This window comes from Schistocerca serialis, chromosome 1, assembly GCF_023864345.2.
Source record: "Schistocerca serialis cubense isolate TAMUIC-IGC-003099 chromosome 1, iqSchSeri2.2, whole genome shotgun sequence".
NCBI classification, from domain to species: domain Eukaryota; kingdom Metazoa; phylum Arthropoda; class Insecta; order Orthoptera; family Acrididae; genus Schistocerca; species Schistocerca serialis.
Window position 1 is genome coordinate 34,580,507 of NC_064638.1, and position 23,032 is coordinate 34,603,538.

Here is a 23,032-nt window from a genome sequence, read left to right on the forward strand (position 1 = left end):
TCAATACACCTTGATGCAATTCCACATGGGGGATGCCTCGCCTGCGACAGCAGTTGTATTTCTCATTTTGTACACGAAAAGAATCCTCCAAACAGCAACTTTCCTTACTGCCAAAACTTCTCTGAAGGTTTATTAAAGTTTATCAGTGATCTCAGTACTGTATTATTGTGGTGTGTGCCCGCATCTCGTGGTCGTGCGGTAGCGTTCTCGCTTCCCACGCCCGGGTTCCTGGGTTCGATTCCCGGCGGGGTCAGGGATTTTCTCTGCCTCGTGATGGCTGGGTGTTGTGTGCTGTCCTTAGGTTAGTTAGGTTTAAGTAGTTCTAAGTTCTAGGGGACTTATGACCACAGCAGTTGAGTCCCATAGTGCTCAGAGCCATTTGAACCATTTTATTGTGGTGTGCGTACTGTAAGACCTTCGGCACACACACCATCAGATTATTTGACTTGTCGCTCTAACGAAGTAGGCCAGTGTCAGCAATATGTCTCGTGGTCGTTTATCTTCTGCCGTTAGGTCAGACGATAGAAATGCCACTTGCACTTTTAGAGTAGCAGATTGACGGTGACCAACTTTAAACAGAACTTGATTAATTTTCACACACATTTATTAAAATAATAACAAGCATAGATATTAAGCAACTTGATTCTGGATGCTGTTTACAACTGAAAATCTGAAGTTCCTTCGGTCTTGTTACGTTAATCTTGTTCTCACATACCTCTGATACTTGACAAAGTGTCTATACATTTCTCTTCATGGCTATGTACAGGAATATGGTAATCTTATTAGGCGCAGACTGAAACTTAACTATAGACTGCTACAGACAAATGCAGACTAATGCACACTGACTAATCGGAGGTCTGTACACTAGTTATAATACCTCGCGCGTTCAGGTATCACTGTCCGACTGTGATCCGCAAGGAGAAAAGGTTCTACATTAGCACCAATCTCATTGGTTGCATTACATATTAATACGCGCATCGGCGGAAGCAGAATTTGGTCCGCCTCTAAGACAGCGCCATCTCGTAGAGCGGAGATGAACGAGCGCTGCGCCTGCGCTGTTGTGCTTAGCGGGGCGCGCTCTAGTGGGAAAGTTGTGTACGTGCTGACATCGCGGAACTATGTACACAACAATTATGTACCAGTATGACAACACACACACAAGAGAACTACCATTAAAAGCTTTCAGAAGTTGCATCATCACCAAGCGAGGCGGCGCAGTGGTTCTAAATCTACATCTCCGCAAGCCACCCAACGATGTGTGGCGGAGGGCACTTTACGTGCCACTGTCATTACCTCCCTTTCCTGTTCCAGTCACGTATGATTCGCTGGAAGAACGACTGCCGGAAAGCCTCCGTGCGCGCTCGAATCTCTCTAATTTTACATTCGTGATCTCCTCGGGAGGTAGAAGTAGGGGGAAGCAATATATTCGATACCTCATCCAGAAACGCACCCTCTCGAAACCTGGACAGCAAGCTACACCGCGATGCAGAGCGCCTCTCTTGCGGAGTCTGCCACTTGAGTTTGCTAAACATCTCCTTAACGCTATCATGCTTACCAGACAACCCTTTGACGAAACGCGCCGCTCTTCTTTGGATCCTCTCCATCTTCTCTGTCAACCCGAGCTGGTACGGATCCCACACTGATGAGCAATACTCGAGTATAGGCCGAACGAGCGTTTTGTAAGCCACCTCCTTTGTTGATGGACTACATTTTCTAACGACTCTCCCAATGAATCTCAACGTGGCAACCGCCTTACCAACAATTAATTTTATGTGATCATTCCACTTCAAATCGTTCTGTACGCATACTCCCAGATATTTTACAGAAGTAACTGCTACCAGTGTTTGTTCTGCTATCATATAATCATACAATAAAGGATCCTTCTTTCTATGTATTCGCAATACATTACATTTGTCTATTTTAAGGGTCAGTTGCCACTGCCTGCACCAAGTGCCTATCCGCTGCAGATCTTCTTGCATTTCGCTGCAATTTTCTAATGCTGCAACCTCTCTGTATACTACAGCATCATCCGCGGAAAGCCGCATGGAATTTCCGACACTATCTACTAGGTCATTTATATATATTGTGAAAAGCAATGGTCCCATAACACTCGCCTGTGGCACGCTAGAGGTTACTTTAACGTTAGTAGACGTCTCTCCATTGAGAACAACATGCTGTGTTCTGTTTGCTAAAAACTCTTCAGTCCAGCCACACAGCTGGTCTGATATTCCGTGGGCTCTTACTTTGTTTAACAGGCGACAGTGCGGAACTGTATCGAACGCCTTCCGGAAGTCAAGAAAAATGGCATCCACTTGGGAGCCTGTATCTAATTTTTTCTGGGTCTCATGAACAAATAAAGCGAGTTGAGTCTCACACGATCGCTGTTTCCGGAATCCATATTGATTCTACCAGAGTACATTCTGGGTTTCCAGAAATAACATGATACGCGAGCGAGAAACATGTTCTAAAATTCTACAAGAGATCGATATCAGAGATATAGGCCTATAGTTTTGCGCATCTGCTAGACGACCCTTCTTGAAAACTGGAACTACCTGCGCTCTGTTCCAACCATTTGGACCCTTCCGTTCCTCTAGAGACTTGCGGTACACGGCCGTTAGAAGGGGGGCAAATTCTTTCACGTACTGTGTGTAGAATCGAATTGGTATTCCGTCAGGACTTTCCTCTGTTGAGTGATTTCAGTTGCTTTTCTATTCCTTGGACACTTATTTCGATGTCAGCCATTTTTTTCGTTCGTGCGAGGATTTAGAGGCGGAAATGCAGTGCGACCTTCCTCTGTGAAACAGATTTGGAAAAAGGTGTTTAGTATTTCAGCTTTACGCGTGTCATCCTCTGTTTCAATGCCATTATCATCCCAGAGTGTCTGGATATGCTGTTTCGATCCACTTACTGATTTAACGTAAGACCAGAACTTCCTAGAATTTTCTGTCAAGTCGGTACATAGAATTTTACTTTCGAATTCACTGAACGCTTCACGCATAGCCCTACTTACACTAACTTTGGTTAGCACACTGGACTCGCGTTCGGGAGAACGACGGTTTAAACCTGCGTCCGCCATTCTGATTTAGGTTTCCCGTGATTTCCCTAAATCGCTTCAGGCAAATACCACGATGGTTCTTTCAAAAGGCACAGCTAATTTCCTTCCCCATCCCCCCCTCAATCGATGGGACCGATGGCTTCGCTTTTTCGTTCCGTCCCCCAAATCAACCAAACAAACAATCGACGAACCGACCTGCATCACGTTGCAATATGAGCTCAGCTACGATGTAAGACGGAATTTTACGATTGCAGCGTCGCACCCGACAGGTGTCATAGCGATGGAATTGCAAGTTTCCATCATGGTCATGTGGGATGCAGCGGACCCAATAGAGCGTTCCTGCTGAGCCACGACTCCAATGGCTCTGTGTCACAACCGCCATCAGCCACCACAATACGGGATGGCTGGTGGCAGTCACTCAGCCCGCATGCAATTGGAGCCACTTTGCTACGCAGACATTGTTATGGGACGCTTGCAGATGCCACTTAGTCGTTGCTCTGGTTTCGTCGTTTTGACATTGTGATAAGCTACACTCTGTTTCTTGCTGTATTATTGGTTATACACGTACCTTCACTCGGAGAAATACAAGTCAGGTAAATCTTCTGTTTGCTGTATTACTTGATCACTTATTTCCGCTCCTGTCCAGCTTTCCTACGGTGACAGTTGCCACACCGCTCTGTACCCCACCTCTCCTTACCATCGTCTATGAAGTCATACACAACATAAATGAAGCAAAATGACATCGATTTATAAACATAATTTCTGATGTAAAATTTTATTTTTCTCGCTAAAACATTAAAAAAAAACCGGAGAAGTGCGACTAGGATTCACAGTCTGATGGTTCCGTACACCACCAGGGGACTGTAGGCCTTAGTATCTGATATACCTCTACTCGTTCCTGAGTGAAATAGATATGAAGAAACAGGCAGACAGGTACGTGGACAACAAACTGATACTATAACGGTTCCATTCTTATTTACTGAGGTACGGAACCCTATAAAAGGACTGTTTTGATTACTATAATTTCTATGCTATGCTGTCTTCTTCACTTAATTTCAAGAAAACTAGGCAGTAACAAAAATTACTCATTCAGATCTATCAGTCTCACATCGCAGCTTCTTAGTGAACTTGTTAGCTTTTCATTGGTTACAGTTATATGATGCTCCAGAATTACTTTTGTAAGTATATCCTTCAATAAAATATTTTTTTCTTATACAAATTGAGCAAGAGAAATCTGTTGCCAGAATTAACGTAATAGTAGTCAACTGGAAAATAACGGAAGCAAAAATACGTCCGAGGACTATTCGAAAAATACTAATAACGGCTTTCCTTATGATTCGAATGCTGCTCACAGGAGCTGTTCCCCAACGAGAAAAGGAAGCTCTTGTTACCGGATGTGATATCTGAATATTTGGCGTGAGTTCTCAAGAACTCTGAGAAACCAGTGGGATCAAAATGTTCCCATTTGCCCATTCTTGGGTTCACCAACGTTAACTTCGAGTTTCTCCATTGTCAATTGATTACACATGTCATCTAGTGGTGAAACACAGCCGTGTTATCAAACGACCGTGGTCATCTTTCTTTGAAATGCATTAGAAAAGTCTGTATTCATAAAGTTCCACAGCCATTCAGACAGCATTTCTGCAAAGCGCCACTGCTGTGACGTAAATTCAAAGCTGGTTCGATTATTTCTGGCGGTTTACACAGTGTGATTTCGTGACAATGTTACAGACGTTCAGGGATTACGGAGAAGGATAAATGTTTCAGTCTGAAGTAAGGGACCCTCATCCAGAAACGCTGGAGTCGAAAGTTATAAGCGAAAATCATTATAAAACCTCTGGTAGTGGAACCCATGGACCGATACTGTTGTTGTGTAAATTTTAGGGTAGGCAGCTTTCAGAGGTGGTAGCATGGGCCAAAGCAATAAAAAAATAAACATTGGCTCTAAAACGCATATTTTGGAATCATATATCGATATACACTCCTGGAAATGGAAAAAAGAACACATTGACACCGGTGTGTCAGACCCACCATACTTGCTCCGGACACTGCGAGACGGCTGTACAAGCAATGATCACACGCACGGCACAGCGGACACACCAGGAACCGCGGTGTTGGCCGTCGAATGGCGCTAGCTGCGCAGCATTTGTGCACCGCCGCCGTCAGTGTCAGCCAGTTTGCCGTGGCATACGGAGCTCCATCGCAGTCTTTAACACTGGTAGCATGCCGCGACAGCATGGACGTGAACCGTATGTGCAGTTGACGGACTTTGAGCGAGGGCGTATAGTGGGCATGCGAGAGGCCGGGTGGACGTGCCGCCGAATTGCTCAACACGTGGGGCGTGAGGTCTCCACAGTACATCGATGTTGTCGCCAGTGGTCGGCGGAAGGTGCACGTGCCCGTCGACCTGGGACCGGACCGCAGCGACGCACGGATGCACGCCAAGACCGTAGGATCCTACGCAGTGCCGTAGGGGACCGCACCGCCACTTCCCAGCAAATTAGGGACACTGTTGCTCCTGGGGTATCGGCGAGGACCATTCGCAACCGTCTCCATGAAGCTGGGCTACGGTCCCGCACACCGTTCGGCCGTCTTCCGCTCACGCCCCAACATCGTGCAGCCCGCCTCCAGTGGTGTCGCGACAGGCGTGAATGGAGGCACGAATGGAGACGTGTCGTCTTCAGCGATGAGAGTCGCTTCTGCCTCGGTGCCAATGATGGTCGTATGCTTGTTTGGCGCCTTGCAGGTGAACGCCACAATCAGGACTGCTTACGACCGAGGCACACAGGGCCAACACCCGGCATCATGGTGTGGGGAGCGATCTCCTACACTGGCCGTACGCCACTGGTGATCGTCGAGGGGACACTGAATAGTGCACGGTACATCCAAACCGTCATCGAACCCATCGTTCTACCATTCCTAGACCGGCAAGGGAACTTGCTGTTCCAACAGGACAATGCACGTCCGCATGTATCCCGTGCCACCCAACGTGCTCTAGAAGGTGTAAGTCAACTACCCTGGCCAGCAAGATCTCCGGATCTGTCCCCCATTGAGCATGTTTGGGACTGGATGAAGCGTCGTCTCACGCGGTCTGCACGTCCATCACGAACGCTGGTTCAACTGAGGCGCCAGGTGGAAATGGCATGGCAAGCCGTTCCACAGGACTACATCCAGCATCTCTACGATCGTCTCCATGGGAGAATAGCAGCCTGCATTGCTGCGAGAGGTGGATATACACTGTACTAGTGCCGACATTGTGCATGCTCTGTTGCCTGTGTCTATGTGCCTGTGGTTCTGTCAGTGTGATCATGTGATGTATCTGACCCCAGGAATGTGTCAATAAAGTTTCCCCTTCCTGGGACAATGAATTCACGGTGTTCTTATTTCAATTTCCAGGAGTGTAACTCTACTGGCTTGTCACAATTGGCAACGGAATTGGATGTTTCCGTCCAACGCTGATAACAGTCGTGCAGGCTCCGGTGGACCCAATGGAGCACACCTGCTGGGCCAGCTCTGTACCACGGGCGCCCTCTGCCTCCACAATGTAAAACACCCGGAAGCAGCAGCTGAGCCTGCTCGCGCTTGGAGCCTCTTCCTTGTAACATTGCCGTAGCTGGACTCTATTTCTTGTTGAGTAATTTGTAATGAGTCTTTGTACGTTTGGAGAAATACAAGCTAAGTAAATCTTCTGTTACCTTGTTAATTAATTATTTTCAGCTCCTGTCCAACTTTCCAACGATGGCAGCTGCCTCGTCAATTTCGTAGCCTACCTCTCATTACCGCTGTGTACAAAGTCATACACAACACATACTAAGAGCTATGAGCACTTGCTCATTAGGAGAGATGTGTGTCACAATATCGAAGATTTAACACGTGCATGGAGAGCTGCATCAAACCAGTCTCAGGACTGAAGACCACAACAACAACACGTGCTGATAACTCGTAAGGCATCTATTTTAGGGCCCATGTTTACTAGACTTTTTTTCTGGTTTTGGTCCACTATACCACTCCTGAAAGCTGCCAATGCGACAATCATAGCAAGAACAGTACCAGTACGGGTGTTGCACTGTCAGAAGTAAGAAAACGATTTTCAGTTAGAAGTTACGATTCGGTCGTTTCCAAACCAAGGTCCCTTATCTCAGAATTGATAAATTTACCCTTCTCCATCATCACTGAAAACTTGTAACATGATCACGGAATCACCCTTTACACGGGACAGTCAGAAGCAGTCTCAAGAGCCTGCGAGGGTGTTTTAAGATAGATTATGATGAGGAATAATTGTTAAGAAAAAACAAAAATTCGGTATGTTGTGCCATTTTCGAGTTAATCAGCGTCGAAGTTAACCAATCACACCAATGCACAGGCAAATTCAAGTGGCCCACCAGACACGCTGTCGCCGTTTGACTTTGCGCTCACAAAGGTCTCCACTAGAGCGCGCCCCACTAACCACAACAGTGCAGGCGCAGCGCTCGTCTGTCTCCGCTCTACGAGATGGCGCTGCCATAGAGACGGACCAAATTCTGCTTCCGCCGATCCGCGTATTAATATGTAACGCAGCCAATGAGATTGCTGCTACCGTAGAACCTTTTCTCCTCGCTGATCACACTCGCACAGTGATACATGAACGCGCTAGGTATTATAACGAGTGTACAGACCTCCGATTAGTCAGTCTGCATTAGTCTGTACCGTTTTGTACGAGTTCTACATTTGTCTGTACCAGTCTATACGCAAGTATCAGTCTGAGCCTAATAAGATTACCATATTCCTGTACATAGCCATGAAGAGAAATGTATAGACACTTTTGTCAAGTATCAGAGATATGTGAGAATAAGATAAACGTACCAAGACCAAACGAACTTCAGATTGTCAATTGTAAATAGGATCCAGAACCAAGTTAAGTAATTTTTGTGCTTGTTATTATTTTAATAAATGTGTATGAAAATTAAACAAAGTCTGTTTAAAGTTGGTCACCATCAATCTGCTACTCTAAGCGTGCAAGTGGCATTTCTATCGTCTGACCTAACAGCAGAAGATAAACACTCCACAATAAGACCACGAGACATATTGCTGACACTCGCCTACTTCATTAGAGCGACAAGTCAAATAATCTGATGGCGTGTGTGTTGAAGGTCTTACAGTACGCACGCCACACTCGGGAATGGCGCAACGAATCGAAATTTTTTCTTAACAGCTCAAACTCAAACTCCGTCCAAACAAGCCTCGAAAGTCCTAGCGGTACCAACCGCCCGCCGTGTCATCCCCAGCCGATAGGCGTCACTCGATGCACGTGGTCAGCACGGCGTTCTCCAGGCCGTTGCCAGTTTTCTGGACTGGAGCTGCTACTTCCCCTTTCAGGGGCTCAGTGCACCCTTCTTGCCGAAAGCGCTCGGCAGAATTGGACGGTCAGCCATCCGAGTTCTAGCCGACAGTGCTTACATTCGGTTTACTAACGGGAACCGTTGCTAGCACTGGAGCGAGGTAAACTCCCTTACAAGCTGTTCAGACTGTTTCTGGTGGCCCAGTACATACACGAACATACTATAAGAACACAAAGTGTTGGCACTCACCCCGGCCGGGACGTGGTAGCCGCCGATGGTGGCGTCCTCGGGCAGGTAGCGCGACAGGAAGGGCGCGACGGGGAAGAGGCGGAGGGCCTCCCGCATGGCGCCCCTGGCCAGCGGCAGCCGCGCCGCCTCCTCCGCCCCCGCGGCGGGCGCCCGCGTCAGCTCCCGGTGCAGCTCCTCCTGCACCGGCGGGTGCTTCGCCAGCAGATACAGCAGCCACAGCGTCGAGTACGCCGTCTGCAACCACACCGCACCGCACCACGCGGCTCAGTCCACAGCCCGGCTGTAGTCTGCCGGTAAACTGAAGAGCGAGCGCTCGAGTCCCCACTCTGCCAACCCAGCTACGTCACAGGGCGCTTCTACAGGCTGTTCCACAACGTAGCACAGTCCCTGCCGCGGCGCGCGCTTTAAATCTGTGACGACGCCGTGTACAGATGCGTCCCGTCTGCGTTTATTTTTAGACAAATGCGTTAAGGTTATAAGGAAAACGAAAGACGATAGCTGCTTCGAAACAAAACATTGTAGAGTAAATAATATTAACATAAGAACGGAAGCCAGGATTCTACATAGAACCGAATGCCTATTCATATGAATGTATGTTCCTCTATTCGTAAGACGAACCAGATATAGTGCAATCAGTCTGTAAAATTTAAGGCTTGTTCTTACTTTGTGTTTCTACTAAAAGGTAGAAGTTTTCTTTGAAGGGCTGCATTAAAACTTAACAACACGAAGAGTGTTTAAAAAGTAACCAGAAATTTATAATTACGTGTGTTGTATTAGTTCGATTCGCACTGCTTCTTTTGTAATTGTCTTCGTAAACATGTCTGAAAAGTATTTCCAGGTAAATCCCATTTCACGCAGTGTCTTGTGTGAAACATCTTTCTGCAACGAAAACGTATTTTTTGTTTCACGCCATTGAGTAATTTCCGTAATGTGGGCATTATTTTTTGATTTATGTAAAAGTCCTCCATTGTCTGTCGAATGACCGATTTTGTGAAACTGTCTATAACGATGGGTTTCCTCCCTAAATTATTAGTTTACCTTCGCGGCGATTACAGTAAACCGTGCGCCTTGTTTTCGCGTTCCTTCCTTATGCGTCCTATTTTGGCGAGGTTGACGTTTGCATAAACTGCAGCCCTTTGATTGGGACTGGTAATATTAGCCAACAGTTCTATTTGTGTAGCCTCCTTAACACACGCTGTAATAACGTTAGAGACGATCGAACGCTCGTTCTGCGCAAATATCTCCTTCGTATTCTGCACATTTTCTTGCAATGCAGGGCGATTATCCATCACTTCCGGATACTGAAGTGTATCAGTGAGTACACAAAGTCAACTGACTGAGATTGGCAACTAAGATCCCACGAACAGAACCGACGTATATCACTGCACGCCGAACTACACCGCTAGATAGGTAACGGGCTACTGATTTTGGGCTACCCTGTAGGCCAGTGGCAGGGTTCTTCCGGGAAAGACCACTTCCCCCACCAAAAGCGCAGCTCGCTCTTGAGTTTACAGGCAGACTATACTTTCAACTACACTGCCGGAAAATAAAATGCAACACCCTCGAGGACGAGGTCAATTTATTGACAAGTCATATGACAGGCGTTTCGTCATTCTGGGAGTATGTGACAACGAATTCAGAAGAAATGAAACACGCATTCACCGTAAAGGGTGCCCAAATTTATTTTTTATTTAGCGTATGGCAAGTACAAATCACGTATGAAAAATCTAAAAGTACATAACACACAAAACAGTTACAATATCACAAACAAGCATCTAGGTTAGAAATATAATCGATTGCACTGTTAGTCGCATCCATGAAGTCCCTTGTTGGCCCAGGGTAGGCCCTCAGAGGGCATTCTACCACGATATGGTGAATTGTCTGCCTGTCAGCGCCGCAGTCGCACTGTGGTGATGGCACTATGCTCCATTTGTACAAGGAGTCCGCACAACGGCCGTGGCTCGTCCTGATCCTGTTAAGGGTAGACCAGATTTTGCGGGGCAAGTCAAAGCCCCGAGGTCTGTTAGATGTTCCCAATAAGGTGTTAACCTGAGGCGGTGTCTTTTCCTCCCATTCTTCTCTCCAGCGGTCCTCAAGAATAAAAGCGTTCTTTACCAGATCTTTGGCACTTGCGAGAGGGGGGTGTCTGGATTTCAATCTATTTTGCTCAATTCCATTACTCAGGGTGTGGATAGGAAGATCTGGGCTATTTTGGATTTTTCGACACTCCCTGACAAGTGCGTGTTCTCTGCGCAAATGTGGCGGCGGGATATGGCTCAATACAGGCAGCCATTGGACAGGAGTTGACCTCATCGTTCCAGAGATAATCCTCATCGTTTGGTTCAAGACTGCATTCACCTTCTTGATGTGAGCACTATTTAACCATATTGGGGAACAGTACTCTGCTGCAGAATAGACAAGTCCTAGTGCAGAGCTACGCAGAACGGAGGCAGTGGACCCCCAACTAGTGCCACAAAGCTTTTGGACAATTTTGTTTCTAGTTCTGACTTTTTCAGCAGTGTTTACAAGGTGTTGTTTATAGCTCAATGTTCTATCGAGTGTCACGCCCAGATACTTTGGTGTTCTATTATATGGAAGAATGCCGCCGTCAAAGCGGATCTTGAGCTCTTTGTTTGCTAATTTGTTATTCAGGTGGAAACAAGTGGCCTCTGTTTTGGATGGGCTGGGTTGGAGCCTCCAGTCACGGAAGTATTTTCCTAGAGTGGTCAAATCACTGGATAGTGTGATCTCAGTTTCCTCCATCACTCGGTGTTGTGTGGCCAAGGCCCAGTCGTCCGCATATCCGAACATTTTGGATCTCGTCCTAGGCATATCGGCTATATACATGCTGAAAAGCAGTGGAGCCAGTACTGAGCCTTGGGGCAGGCCATTATTAAGTTTCATGAATTTACTTCTGTTGTTACCGATGACAACCTGGAATGGTCTACTGCAGAGCATTTCGTTGATAAGGTTAGCCGTTTTTAGACATGGCACGATGCGGAGGAGCTTATAAGTCAGGCCCTGTCTCCAGACAGTGTCGAACGCCGCCATCAGGTCAACAAATACCACTGATATTTTTTGCTGTCTTTGGAAGCCCGCCTCGATGTAGGTTGTTAGAGCGAGGACCTGATCTGTGCAGCTTCTTTTCGGCCGGAAGCCCGCCTGTTCTACCGGTACAGCCTCCAGGATGACTTCGCTCATTCTGTTGTACATAAGTCTCTCCAGTAATTTATAGATCATGCTGAGTAAGGCGATTGGGCGGTAGCTCTGAGGTTGGTCACTCAGTTTGCCAGGTTTTAATATGGCAACGACAGAAGGTGTTGCACCAGTTGAATTTTATCTGAGTATGAAAACAGTTTATGTTAATAGCCGTGTCTACCTTGGGTAAACAGATGTAAAGCTTTTATGGCTGGAAGCCGGCCAGTGTGGCCGAGCGGTTCTAGGCGCTTCAGTCTGGAATCGCGCGACCGCTACGGTCGCAGGTTTGAATCCTGCCTCGGGCATGGATGTATGTGATGTCCTAAGGTTAGTTAGGTTTAAGCAGTTCTAAGTTCTAGGGGACTGATGACCTCAGATGTTAAGTCCCATAGTGCTCAGAGCCATTTGAACCATTTGACACTAATCTCTCCCTCCGATCACACCTCTATCATGAAGCCTGTGGCCGGGGTCGGCTTATACGTCGTTCCGAACGTAAAACCTCCTTTTTTTTGTGGTGACTTTGGATGTTCGCGCCAGATGTCACTGGTGTAGTGTTAATGCTTGAACCTTCCTCTTTCATCTGCAAGTGGTTCCCTTGTCCTGCGGCAGTTGGTGCCAGCAGAGGAATGTTCCAAAATGGAGTCTGATAGGGACACGCGTATAAAACAGCGATATGCGATTGAATTCCTCACTGCTGAAGAAATTTCTCCGATTGAAACCGATCGACGCATGCTATAGATGTATGGAGACGATAGAATAGACGTGAGCAATGTGAGGCGATGGGTGCGGCATTTTCAAGATGGTGGCAAGGGTGTGCATGAAAAGCCACGGCCCGGACGGCCCTGGACATGTGTGATCCCTCGCAATGAACAGCGTCTTTATCGTCCGTGTTGATCGACGGATAACGACCACAGAATTGTGTGTAAAACTGAATGTCGGCTGTAGTGCTTTGGAAGCAATGTCGGAACATCTAGGTTATGCGAGATGTTTCCCGCGGATGCTTACAGAAGAACAAAAAACTCATAGAATGAAAATTTCTCGGGACCTGCTGGACTAATATGAAGCTGAAAGTGACTACTTTCTGAAAATTATCGTCACCGGAGATGAGCCGTAGTGTCACCACCAAAGGACAGTCCATGGAATGGTCAAATGTGAATTCTTCGTCAAAGAAGTAGTTCAAGACACAGCCGTTAGCAGGCAAAATGGTGTGCACAGTCTTCTGGGAGAGTCAGGCTGTGTTTCTTTTGGAGCCTGGAGAAACTGGAGCTGTACACCCTAGAAGACGACACTGACTGAACTGTAAGGATGATTTTCTAGGGTAAGTCCAGAGAAGAAGACCAACTTTCATCTACATCTACATTTATACTCCGCAAGCCACCCAACGGTGTGTGGCGGAGGGCACTTTACGTGCCACTTTCATTACCTCCCTTTCCTGTTCCAGTCGCGTATGGTTCGCGGGAAGAACGACTGCCGGAAAGCCTCCGTGAGCGCTCGAATCTCTCTAATTTTACATTCGTGATCTCCTCGGGAGGTAGAAGTAGGGGGAAGCAATATATTCGATACCTCATCCAGAAACGCACCCTCTCGAAACCTGGCGAGCAAGCTACACCGCGATGCAGAGCGCCTCTCTTGCGGACTCTGCCACTTGAGTTTGCTAAACATCTCCGTAACGCTATCACGCTTACCAAATAACCCTTTCACGAAACGCGCCGCTCTTCTTTGGATCTTCTCCATCTTCTCTGTCAACCCGAGCTGGTACGGATCCCACACTGATGAGCAATACTCAAGTACAGGCCGAACGAGCGTTTTGTAAGCCACCTCCTTTGTTGATGGACTACGTTTTGTAAGGACTCTCCCAATGAATCTCAACGTGGCAACCGCCTTACCAACAATTAATTTTATATGATCATTCCACTTTAAATCGTTCTGTACGCATACTCCCAGATATTTTACAGAAGTAACTGCTACCAGTGTTTGATCCGCTATCATACAATCATACAATAAAGGATCCTTCTTTCTATGTATTCGCAATACTTTACATTTGTCTATGTTAAGGGTCAGTTGCCACTCCCTGCACCAAGTGCTTATCCGCTGCAGATCTTCCTGAATTTCTCTGCAATTTTCTAATGCTGCAACCTCTCTGTATACTACAGCATCATCCGCGAAAACCCGCATGGAACCGGCAAGATGATAACGGCAGGCCCCACACAGTTTCGCGACCACGCAACTCATTGCAGAATTTGGTTGGACTGTCTTACCACATCCACCGTAGAGTGCCAATTTAGCGCCTTCCGATTTCCATCTCTCTGGGCCTCTGAAAGATGGACTACCTGGCGAACATTCTCAAGACTCGGATGGTGTAGTCAAAGCTGTAAGGAAGCAGGTAGCCTCAGCTGGTTGAGTTTCATATATGCGAGGCTCTGCTTAATCGTTGGCAAAAGTGCATAGCGAATGGTGGCGCCTATGTGGAAAAATGACAGTCTGTATCTGAAATATTACTCTATTGAGGTGTGCTGTTATGATGTGCCTGCAGTATCAGAAGAAGTCTTGTGTTTGTGAGGGGTGGTCAGCTGGACGTGCGCAGGTGCTGATGCTGGAGCTGGAGCTGGACAGTACTCACGGTGTCGCCGGCGGCGAGCAGCAGGTCGACGACGAGTCGGCGCGCGTCGTCGTGGGAGACGCCGGCGGCCAACAGCCGCCCCAGCAGCCCGGCGCCGCCCTCGCACGCCGGGATCAGCTGCGTCACCAGCGCGTTACCTGCCGGCCCACACACGCCAAGTCACCGCAGCGCTCCAGGCCTGCCTCGAGGTCTCTATTGCAGTGCGAGCCATCTCCACACCCAGGAAGGAAGGGAGGCAGGTACCGAGGGAGGCTAGGGATTGCCGTCCCATCGATGTGGAGGTCATTGAGACGGAGCACAAGCATGTTTCAAGGATGGGGAAGGAAATCGGCTGCGTCCTCTCAAAGGTCCCCTAGAACTTAGAACTACTTAAACCTAACTAACCTAAGGACATCACACACATCCATGCCCGAGGCAGGATTCGAACCTGCGACCGTAGCAGTCGCACGGTTCCGGACTGGGCGCCTAGAACCGCGAGACCTCCGCGGCCGGCTTAGCCGAGCGGTCTAGGGCGCTGCAGTCATGGACTGTGAGGCTGGTCCCGGCGGAGGTTCGAGTTCTCCCTCGGGCATGGGTGTGTGTGTTTGTCCTAAGGATAATTTAGGTTAAGTAGTGTGTAAGCTTAGGGACTGATGATCTTAGCAGTTAAGTCCCATAAGATTTCACACACATTTGAACATTTTTGCATGGTACATTCTGTGGTGTCACCGCCAGACACCACACTTGCTAGGTGGTAGCTTTTAAATCGGCCGCGGTCCATTAGTACATGTCGGACCCGCGTGTCGCCACTGTCAGTGATAGCAGACCGAGCGCCACCACACGGCAGGTCTCGAGAGACTTACTAGCACTCGCCCCAGTTGTACGGACGACTTAGCTAGCGATGCAACACTGACGAAGCCTCGTTTATTTGCAGAGAAGATAGTTAGAATAGCCTTCAGCTAAGTCAATGGCTACGACCTAGCAAGGCGCCATAGCAATTGATAGTTATCGTATGAAGCATGTCTCATCAAGAACGATGTTCTACAAATGATGGATTAAAGTTAAGTATTCCAGCAGCTACGTACTTTCCTTTATAGCATTCATTACGTATCCTGTTTCAGACCTCACGCCAGCCTGCTTGAGTTTAACGCGTGCATTTCGCCTTCTCTAGCTATACAACACATTCCAGTTAGGAATCTGTTAGCAAATTCAACATTCCGACATCCACTGTGCCAGTAGTGTGCCGAGAATAGCAAATTTCATCCATTACCTCTCACCACGGACAACGCAGTGGCCGACGGCCTTCACCGAGAGCGGCGGCGTTTGCGTAGAACTGTCAGTCTTAACAGACAAGCAACACTGCGTGAAATAATCGCAGAAATCACTGAGGGACGTGCGACGAATATATCGGCTAGGACAGTGCGCCGAAATGTGGCATTAATGGACTATGGCAGTAGACGGCCGACGCGAGTGCTTTGCTAACATCACGACATCGCCTGTAGCGCCTCTCCTGGCCTCGTGACCACATCGGTTGGACTCTGGAAGACTGGAAAACTGTGGCCTGGTCAGATGAGTCCCGATTTCAATTAGTGAGAGCTGATGGTACGGTTCGAGTGCGGCGCATCCCGCCTCTGAATTGCTTCAATGTGTTCCTTTAATCTGACCTGATGCGGATCCCACATACTCAAGAATAGGTCGCAGTAGCGTCTTCAGTGAATCTCCTTTACAGATGAACCACTCTTTCTCAAAATTCTCCCAGTAAACCAAAGTTGGCCATTGCCTTTTCTACCACAATCCTCACATACTCTTTCATTTCATATGACTTCGTGATATTACGCCCTGATATTTAAACAACATGACTGTGTCAAGCAGGACTCTACTAATGGTGTATTCGAACATTACAGGTTTGTTTTTCCTACTCATCTGCATTAACATTTAGAGCTAACTGCCATTCACAACACCACCTAGATATTTTGTCTAATCGTCCTGCGTCCTCCTACAGTCACTCAATGACGACACCTTCCCACACACCACAGCATCATCAGAAAATATTCGCAGATTGCTATCCACCCTGCCCACCAGATCATTTACGTATACACAAAGTAATAGAGGTCCTGTCACACTTTTCCGGGGCGCTCCTAACGATATCGTTGCCACTTTCAATAGATGACTCATTCTCAAGCAGCTCCTAGATACAATCACGGTCTTATCAGTGTGTATCAGCACAGTTTTTCATTACACGTATAATTCTTACTTAAATTATAAGATCTTAAATGTTATTTTTCAATCACGTTATTTTGTTTTGTTTTAGATGTGTGTAACTGCTATAATTTAGATGTCAGACATATGGTTCGTTACTGAATTTGTATCTCTGATGAAAATCGATTTATATCGTATGCGAAATTTAGGATTGTCGTTTGTTCTGATCATCTAATAAGAATTTTCTACAAATGAAATTTTCACTCTGCAGCGGAGTGTGCGCTGATATTAAACTCACTGGCAGATTAAAACTGTCTGCCGGACCGACTCTCCGTCCTACACACAATTTTAATCTTCCAGGAAGTTTCAATACGAGTTTCGTCAAGGTTCTCAACATATTTTTTATTTCTAAGGTCTGTTTGTTCTTGTCAGTAAAAGGTTGTCATGATAATTATTTTGTGAGATGAAACTTTCATTTCAAGGACCCATTTATGTGATTTGGTGTTTTGGAATATTGACTATGTGGTATAGACTTAAGGTAATGTATATTAACGGATGGATAGCCAGTGAGTTATCACCATGTACGTCATCAGGAATTTGTTATTTTATCCCCTTCTGAGAATGTAAACTCCTATGCAGAAAGCTTTTCACTAACATGTGTGACGTGATGATACGGGTCCTGTATTCCATGTTTGCATTCACGACGTCGAGATCGACAAGTTCGTGGAAGGAGGCACACACCTGAAACTTACAATATAAAATAAGCTCCCTGACTTGTTTCTCTAGTTTCAGTAAAAAATTTACAGAGAGGTGAATTGGTGCAGATGCAGACGATTACATTTCAGGTACTCTTGTCAATCAGAGCAGACATTTCGCTGCACAGGTAATATGTAAAGTTCACAGCCACGATAAGCAGTTTCTTTCGTGTGTTTTAGTACAAGAGGGTACGTAGTCTGTTTGAAACAAGTATCAGGGTAGAATCACTATGTATTAAAAGGACTGGATTAGCTTACGTCACTGATTGAAATTTCAGAGTACATAAATAAAATGACGTGACAGTGGCGGTATAGTATTCGGGGGAGTCGAATGTAAACTCAGTTCTTTTTTTTTTGCATTGAAGTCAAACAGATAAATTGTAAATAAGTTTAAATTTTTAATCAGTGATGTAATCACTCTCGTAACATGTAATGACTCTCGTTATCAACAACCTTTTGCTATCTAGTGTGAAAAATTTCAATTTCATATCGATAAAAACCTGTTGGTTTTTGAGCAAAGTGTCTGGAGAAGGCATCTTGCACGTCATTTTTCAAATTTTTAACGCTTAGTGTTGTAGTGTTGTAGTGACCCGAATAAATGGAAATCCGATGGCGCTGTATAAGGTGAGTATGGTGACCTCCCACCCCAGTTCATTCATTTTTCCCAAGGTTTGTCTTGCGAAGTGCGGTCTTGCATTATCGAGTTGCACAATACGGCCTTTTCTGTTCACAATCGCTGGGAATTTTTTAATTAAGGATTGATTTACTCGATCCAACTGCTCACAATAAAAATCTCCATTCACAGTTTCTCCAGACTTCAGCACTTCAATATGAACGACCCCGCGAATACTTCATGAAACACACAAAAGCGCCTTTTTGGGGTACAAATCTTTTTTCTCTGTGGCAATTGATTCAGATAAAACCACTGAGTTCTGCGTTTTAGATTATCCTGGAGGACCGAACTGCCATTTCCAGTGATCAAGTGATTAAAGAAAAGAACGCTTCTGCATTGTGCCAGTCGAGGAATAAGTTGCATGTAGGGAATGAACTAGACTTTGTATCATTTTCCAATCTGCTGCAAAGGATCTTGGCAGGTTGAATAAGTGTAAGTGTGTTGGGTAAGAGGGTTTGACAGTTACTCGTTTGTCTGACATGGATTTTTTTCCAGTTCAGGCGTTAACACGTCATTGTGTAAAGTTGGCCTTCCCAATTGATACGAGTTGGAAAGACCAATGTCACGACACCTGAAGTGAGAATACTTTTGGCATTTATGAACGTCTAATGCACTGCGATATACACTCCAAATGTTTTTGGTAGCAACTGTTACGTTACCATCCTTATGACACTCAAAAAGCATATGATGCGAGATATGTAACTCTTCTGGTGTTTGGCTAGCTATTTCACCATAATCTGAGAAATGTACTTAATTATTTATGAGTAAACGAATCACTAACTCATTTAATAACCACAGTCCTTATCACATTTGAGTTATTAATTTTTATCTTTTAGGTGACCGGTTTCGATCTTGCAAGAGTTCATCATTAGATCTACATTGCTCGATGACAGTAGGAATCGCTGGCGTGGAGCGAGTCCGTCCATGCTGGCGTATTGTTCTCTATACCAGCATCGACAAACCTGCTCCTCGACCATGAATCCTGCTGTCATTATCTGATGATGATGATCTCTTAGAAGATCAAAAATAATGATCAAAAATAATGATCTAAAAAATAAAAATTAACTTAAATGCGATCACGACTGCGTTTATTAAATAAGTTATAATATTAATAGAGGGCTATTTTCCCTGGAACGATGTTCCAAGTAATCTTAAATTGACCTTAAAACGTCTATGGCACAACTTTTGAAGAAAACATGGAGTTAAGAAATGACAAATGAATCTCGAAATGCGCAGAAACAACAGTACTTTCTGGAGCCTCTAATATTTGCAATGTAAAAACGGACTAACTTTTGGAGAGTGCAAAACGAATATCAGTCACAATGACAGAAACATGCGTTCTAATTTTTGCGACAGAAAGCCAAATCATCAATGACACCGATTGAAGAAGTTAAAGGAGAACTGAGAGAAACAGATACACTACTGGCCATTAAAATTGCTACATCACGAAGATGATGTGCTATAGACCCGGAATTTAACCGACAGGAAGAAGATGCTGTGATATGCAAATGATTAGCTTTTCAGAGCACCCACACAAGGTTGGCGCCGGTGGCGACACCTACAACGCGCTTGCTGACATGAGGAAACTTTCCAACCGATTTCTCATACACAAACAGCAGTTGACCGGCGTTGTCTTGTGAAACGTTGTTGTGATGCCTCGTGTAAGGAGGAGAAATGCGTACCATCACGTTTCCGGCTTTGATAAAGGTCGGATTGTAGCCTGCCGCGATTGCCGTTTATCGTATCGCGACATTGCTGCTCGCGTTGGTCGAGATCCAATGACTGTTAGCAGAATATGGAATCGGCGGGTTGAGGAGGGTAGTACGGAACGCCGTTCTGGATCCCAACGGCCTCGTATCACTAGCAGTCGAGATGACAGGCATCTTATCCGCATGGCTGTAACGGATCCTGCAGCCACGTCTCGATCCCTGAGTCAACAGATGGGGACGTTTGCAAGACAACAACCATCTGCACGAACAATTCGACGACGTTTGCAGCAGCATGGACTATTAGCTCGGAGACCGTGGCTGGGGTTACCCTTGACGCTGAATCACAGGCAGGAGCGCCTGCGATGGTGTACTCAACGACGAACCTGGGTGCACGGATGCCAAAACGTAATTTTTTTCGGATGAATCCAGGTTCTGTTTACAGCATCACGATGGTCACATCCGTGTTTGGCGACATCGCGGTGAACGCTCATTGGAAGCGTGTATTCGTCATCGCCATACTGGCGTATCACCCGGCGTGATGGTATGGGGTGCCGTTGGTTACACGTCTCGGTCACCTCCTGTTTGGACTGACGACACTTTGAACAGTGGACGTTACATCTCAGATGTGTTACGACCTGTGGCTCTACTCTTCATTCTATCCCTGCGAAACCCTCCATTTCAGCAGGATAATGCACGACCGCATGTTGCAGTTCCTGTACGGGCCTTTCTGGATACAGAAAATGTTCGACTGCAGCCCTGGCCAGCATATTCTCCAGATCTCTCACCAATTGAAAATGTCTGGTCTATGGTGGCCGAGCAACTGGCTCGTCACAATACGCTCTTGATGAACTGTGGTATCGTGTAGAAGCTGCATGGGAAGCTGTACCTGTACACGCCATCCAAGCTCTGTTTGACTCAATGCCCAGGCGTACCAAGGCCGTTATTATGGCCAAAGGTGGTTGTTCTGGGTACTGATTTCTCAGGATCTATGCACCCAAATTGCGTGAAAATGTAATCACACGTCAGTTCTAGTATAATATATTTGTCCAATGAATACGCGTTTATCATCTGCATATCTTCTTGGTGTAGCAATTTTAATGGCCAGTAGTCTATAATGGAGGGAGAAATAGGAGAATGAGAAAAAATTCATAGCAAAAATAATATTTTTCAAGGGCTTCGAGGAAAAAAACAAAGAAATTGACAGGTGCAGGGTAGACAGAAGGAAGGAGAAGAGCACAGGGAAAGAATGAGGAACAACTGCAAAGAAAGGAAGGAGAAAAGGAAGGAGGCGCAAAGTAGTTGACGCGGTACGCAGTAGGCCAGAGCAGTAACAACAAATGAGAGACGTGAGCCCCGGCTGGGGAGCGCGGCGACTCACCCTGCGTGAGGGCGGCGCCGACGGCGTCCACGAAGTCCCTCCAGGCGGGCAGCCGCAGCAGCCGCGCCAGCCGCGCCGGCAGCAGAGAGAGGCGCGCCGACTCGCCGAAGACGCGGTGCACCGCGGCCGCCAGCTGCTCCGTCGGCGCCCGCAGCTCCGAGCGCATCGCCGAGTACTGGCGCTCCCCCAGCAGCACCGCCACCAGCACTGCAGGCACATAGCACAGGTCACCATAGCCACTGTGCACGACGTGGTGCAGGATCGAAGCACGTCAGCCGTTCTCACACGGGACGCGCTACTCCTGGCAGTACCACACTTACATTTACGTAACATCGAATACCAGAGAAAATATTTGTACAGGGTGTTACAAAAAGGTACGGCCAAACTTTCAGGAAACATTCCTCACACACAAAGAAAGAAAATACGTTATGTGGGCATGTGTCTGGAAACACTTAATTTCCGTATTATAGCTCATTTGATTACTTCTCTTCAAATCACATTAATCATGGAATGGAAACACACAGCAATAGAACGTACCAGCCTGACTTCAAACACTTTGTTACAAGAAATGTTCAAAATGTCCTCCGTTAGCGAGGATACATGCATCCACGCTCCGTCGCATGGAATCCCTGATGCGCTGATGCAGCCCTGAAGAATGGCGTGGAAGAACATGGGGCCCCATCAACACATCACCAACAACGCCTGCCCAAACGTTCACAGAAAATCTGTGTTGATGACGTGGTTGCACAATTGCGTGCGAATTCTCGTCAGCCCACACATGTTGATTGTGAAAATTTACAATTTGATCACGTTGGAATGAAGCCTCATCCGTAAAGAGAACATTTGCACTGAAATGAGGATTGACACATTATTGGATGAACCATTCGCAGAAGTGTACCCGTGGAGGCCAATCAGCTGCTGATAGTGCCTGCACACGCTGTACGTATGTACGGAAACACCTGGTTCTCCCGTAGCACTCTCCACACAGTGACGTGGTCAACGTTACCTTGTACAGCAGCAACTTCTCTGACGCTGACATTAGGGTTATCGTCAACTGCACGAAGAATTGCCTCATCCGTTGCAGGTGTCCTCGTCGTTCTAGGTCTTCCCCAGTCGCGAGTCATAGGCTGGAATGTTCCGTGCTCCCTAAGACGCCGATCAGTTGCTTCGAACGTCTTCCTGTCGGGACACCTTCGTTCTGGAAATCTGTCTCGATACAAACGTACCGCGCCACTGCTATTGCCCTCTGCTAATCCATACATCAAATGGGCATCTGCCAACTCCGGATTTGTAAACATTGTACTGACTGCAAAACCACGTTCGTGATGAACACTAACCTGTTGATGCTACGTGCTGATGTGCTTGATGCTAGTACTGTAGAGCAATGAGTCGCATGTTAACACAACCACCGAACTCAACATTACCTTCCTTCAATTGGGCCAACTGGCGGTGAATCGAGGTAGTACAGTACATACTGCGAAACTAAAATGAGCTCTAACATGGAAATTAAGCGTTTCCGGACACATGTCCACATAACATCTTTTCTTTATTTGTGTGTGAGGAATGTTTTCTGAAAGTTTGACCGTACCCTTTTGTAACACCCTGTATAAGAAAATCGAAAAGCCGAATGAGAAAAAAAGAATTGGATATACCAAGAAGCACACGCGCTACACATTGATGGAAAACGCGGCATTTCTACCAGCTACATTCTATTGTGGCCAAGATACACACGAAGCCCATGCCTACTACAGTAGTACAAGTTTACATGCCAACTAGCTCTGCAGATGATGAAGAAATTGATGAAATGTATGATGAGATAAAAGAAATTATTCAGGTAGTGAAGGGAGACGAAAATTTAATAGTCATGGGTGACTGGAATTCGAGAGTAGGGAAAGGGAG

General features: G+C 46.4%; 1 protein-coding gene across 1 annotated transcript in view; it reads right to left on the reverse strand.

Moving 5' to 3' along the window:
- LOC126437111 (cytochrome P450 315a1, mitochondrial) overlaps positions 1–23,032 on the reverse strand; it is a 157,259-nt gene that overhangs the window by 20,019 nt on the left and 114,208 nt on the right. Inside the window, exons 3-5 of the mRNA XM_050090696.1 lie at positions 21,134–21,340; positions 14,441–14,577; positions 8,623–8,856 (exon numbers count right to left, since the gene is read on the reverse strand). Of these exons, the coding sequence (XP_049946653.1) occupies positions 8,623–8,856; positions 14,441–14,577; positions 21,134–21,340 (578 nt within the window). The remainder of the gene's footprint in view (positions 1–8,622; positions 8,857–14,440; positions 14,578–21,133; positions 21,341–23,032) is intronic.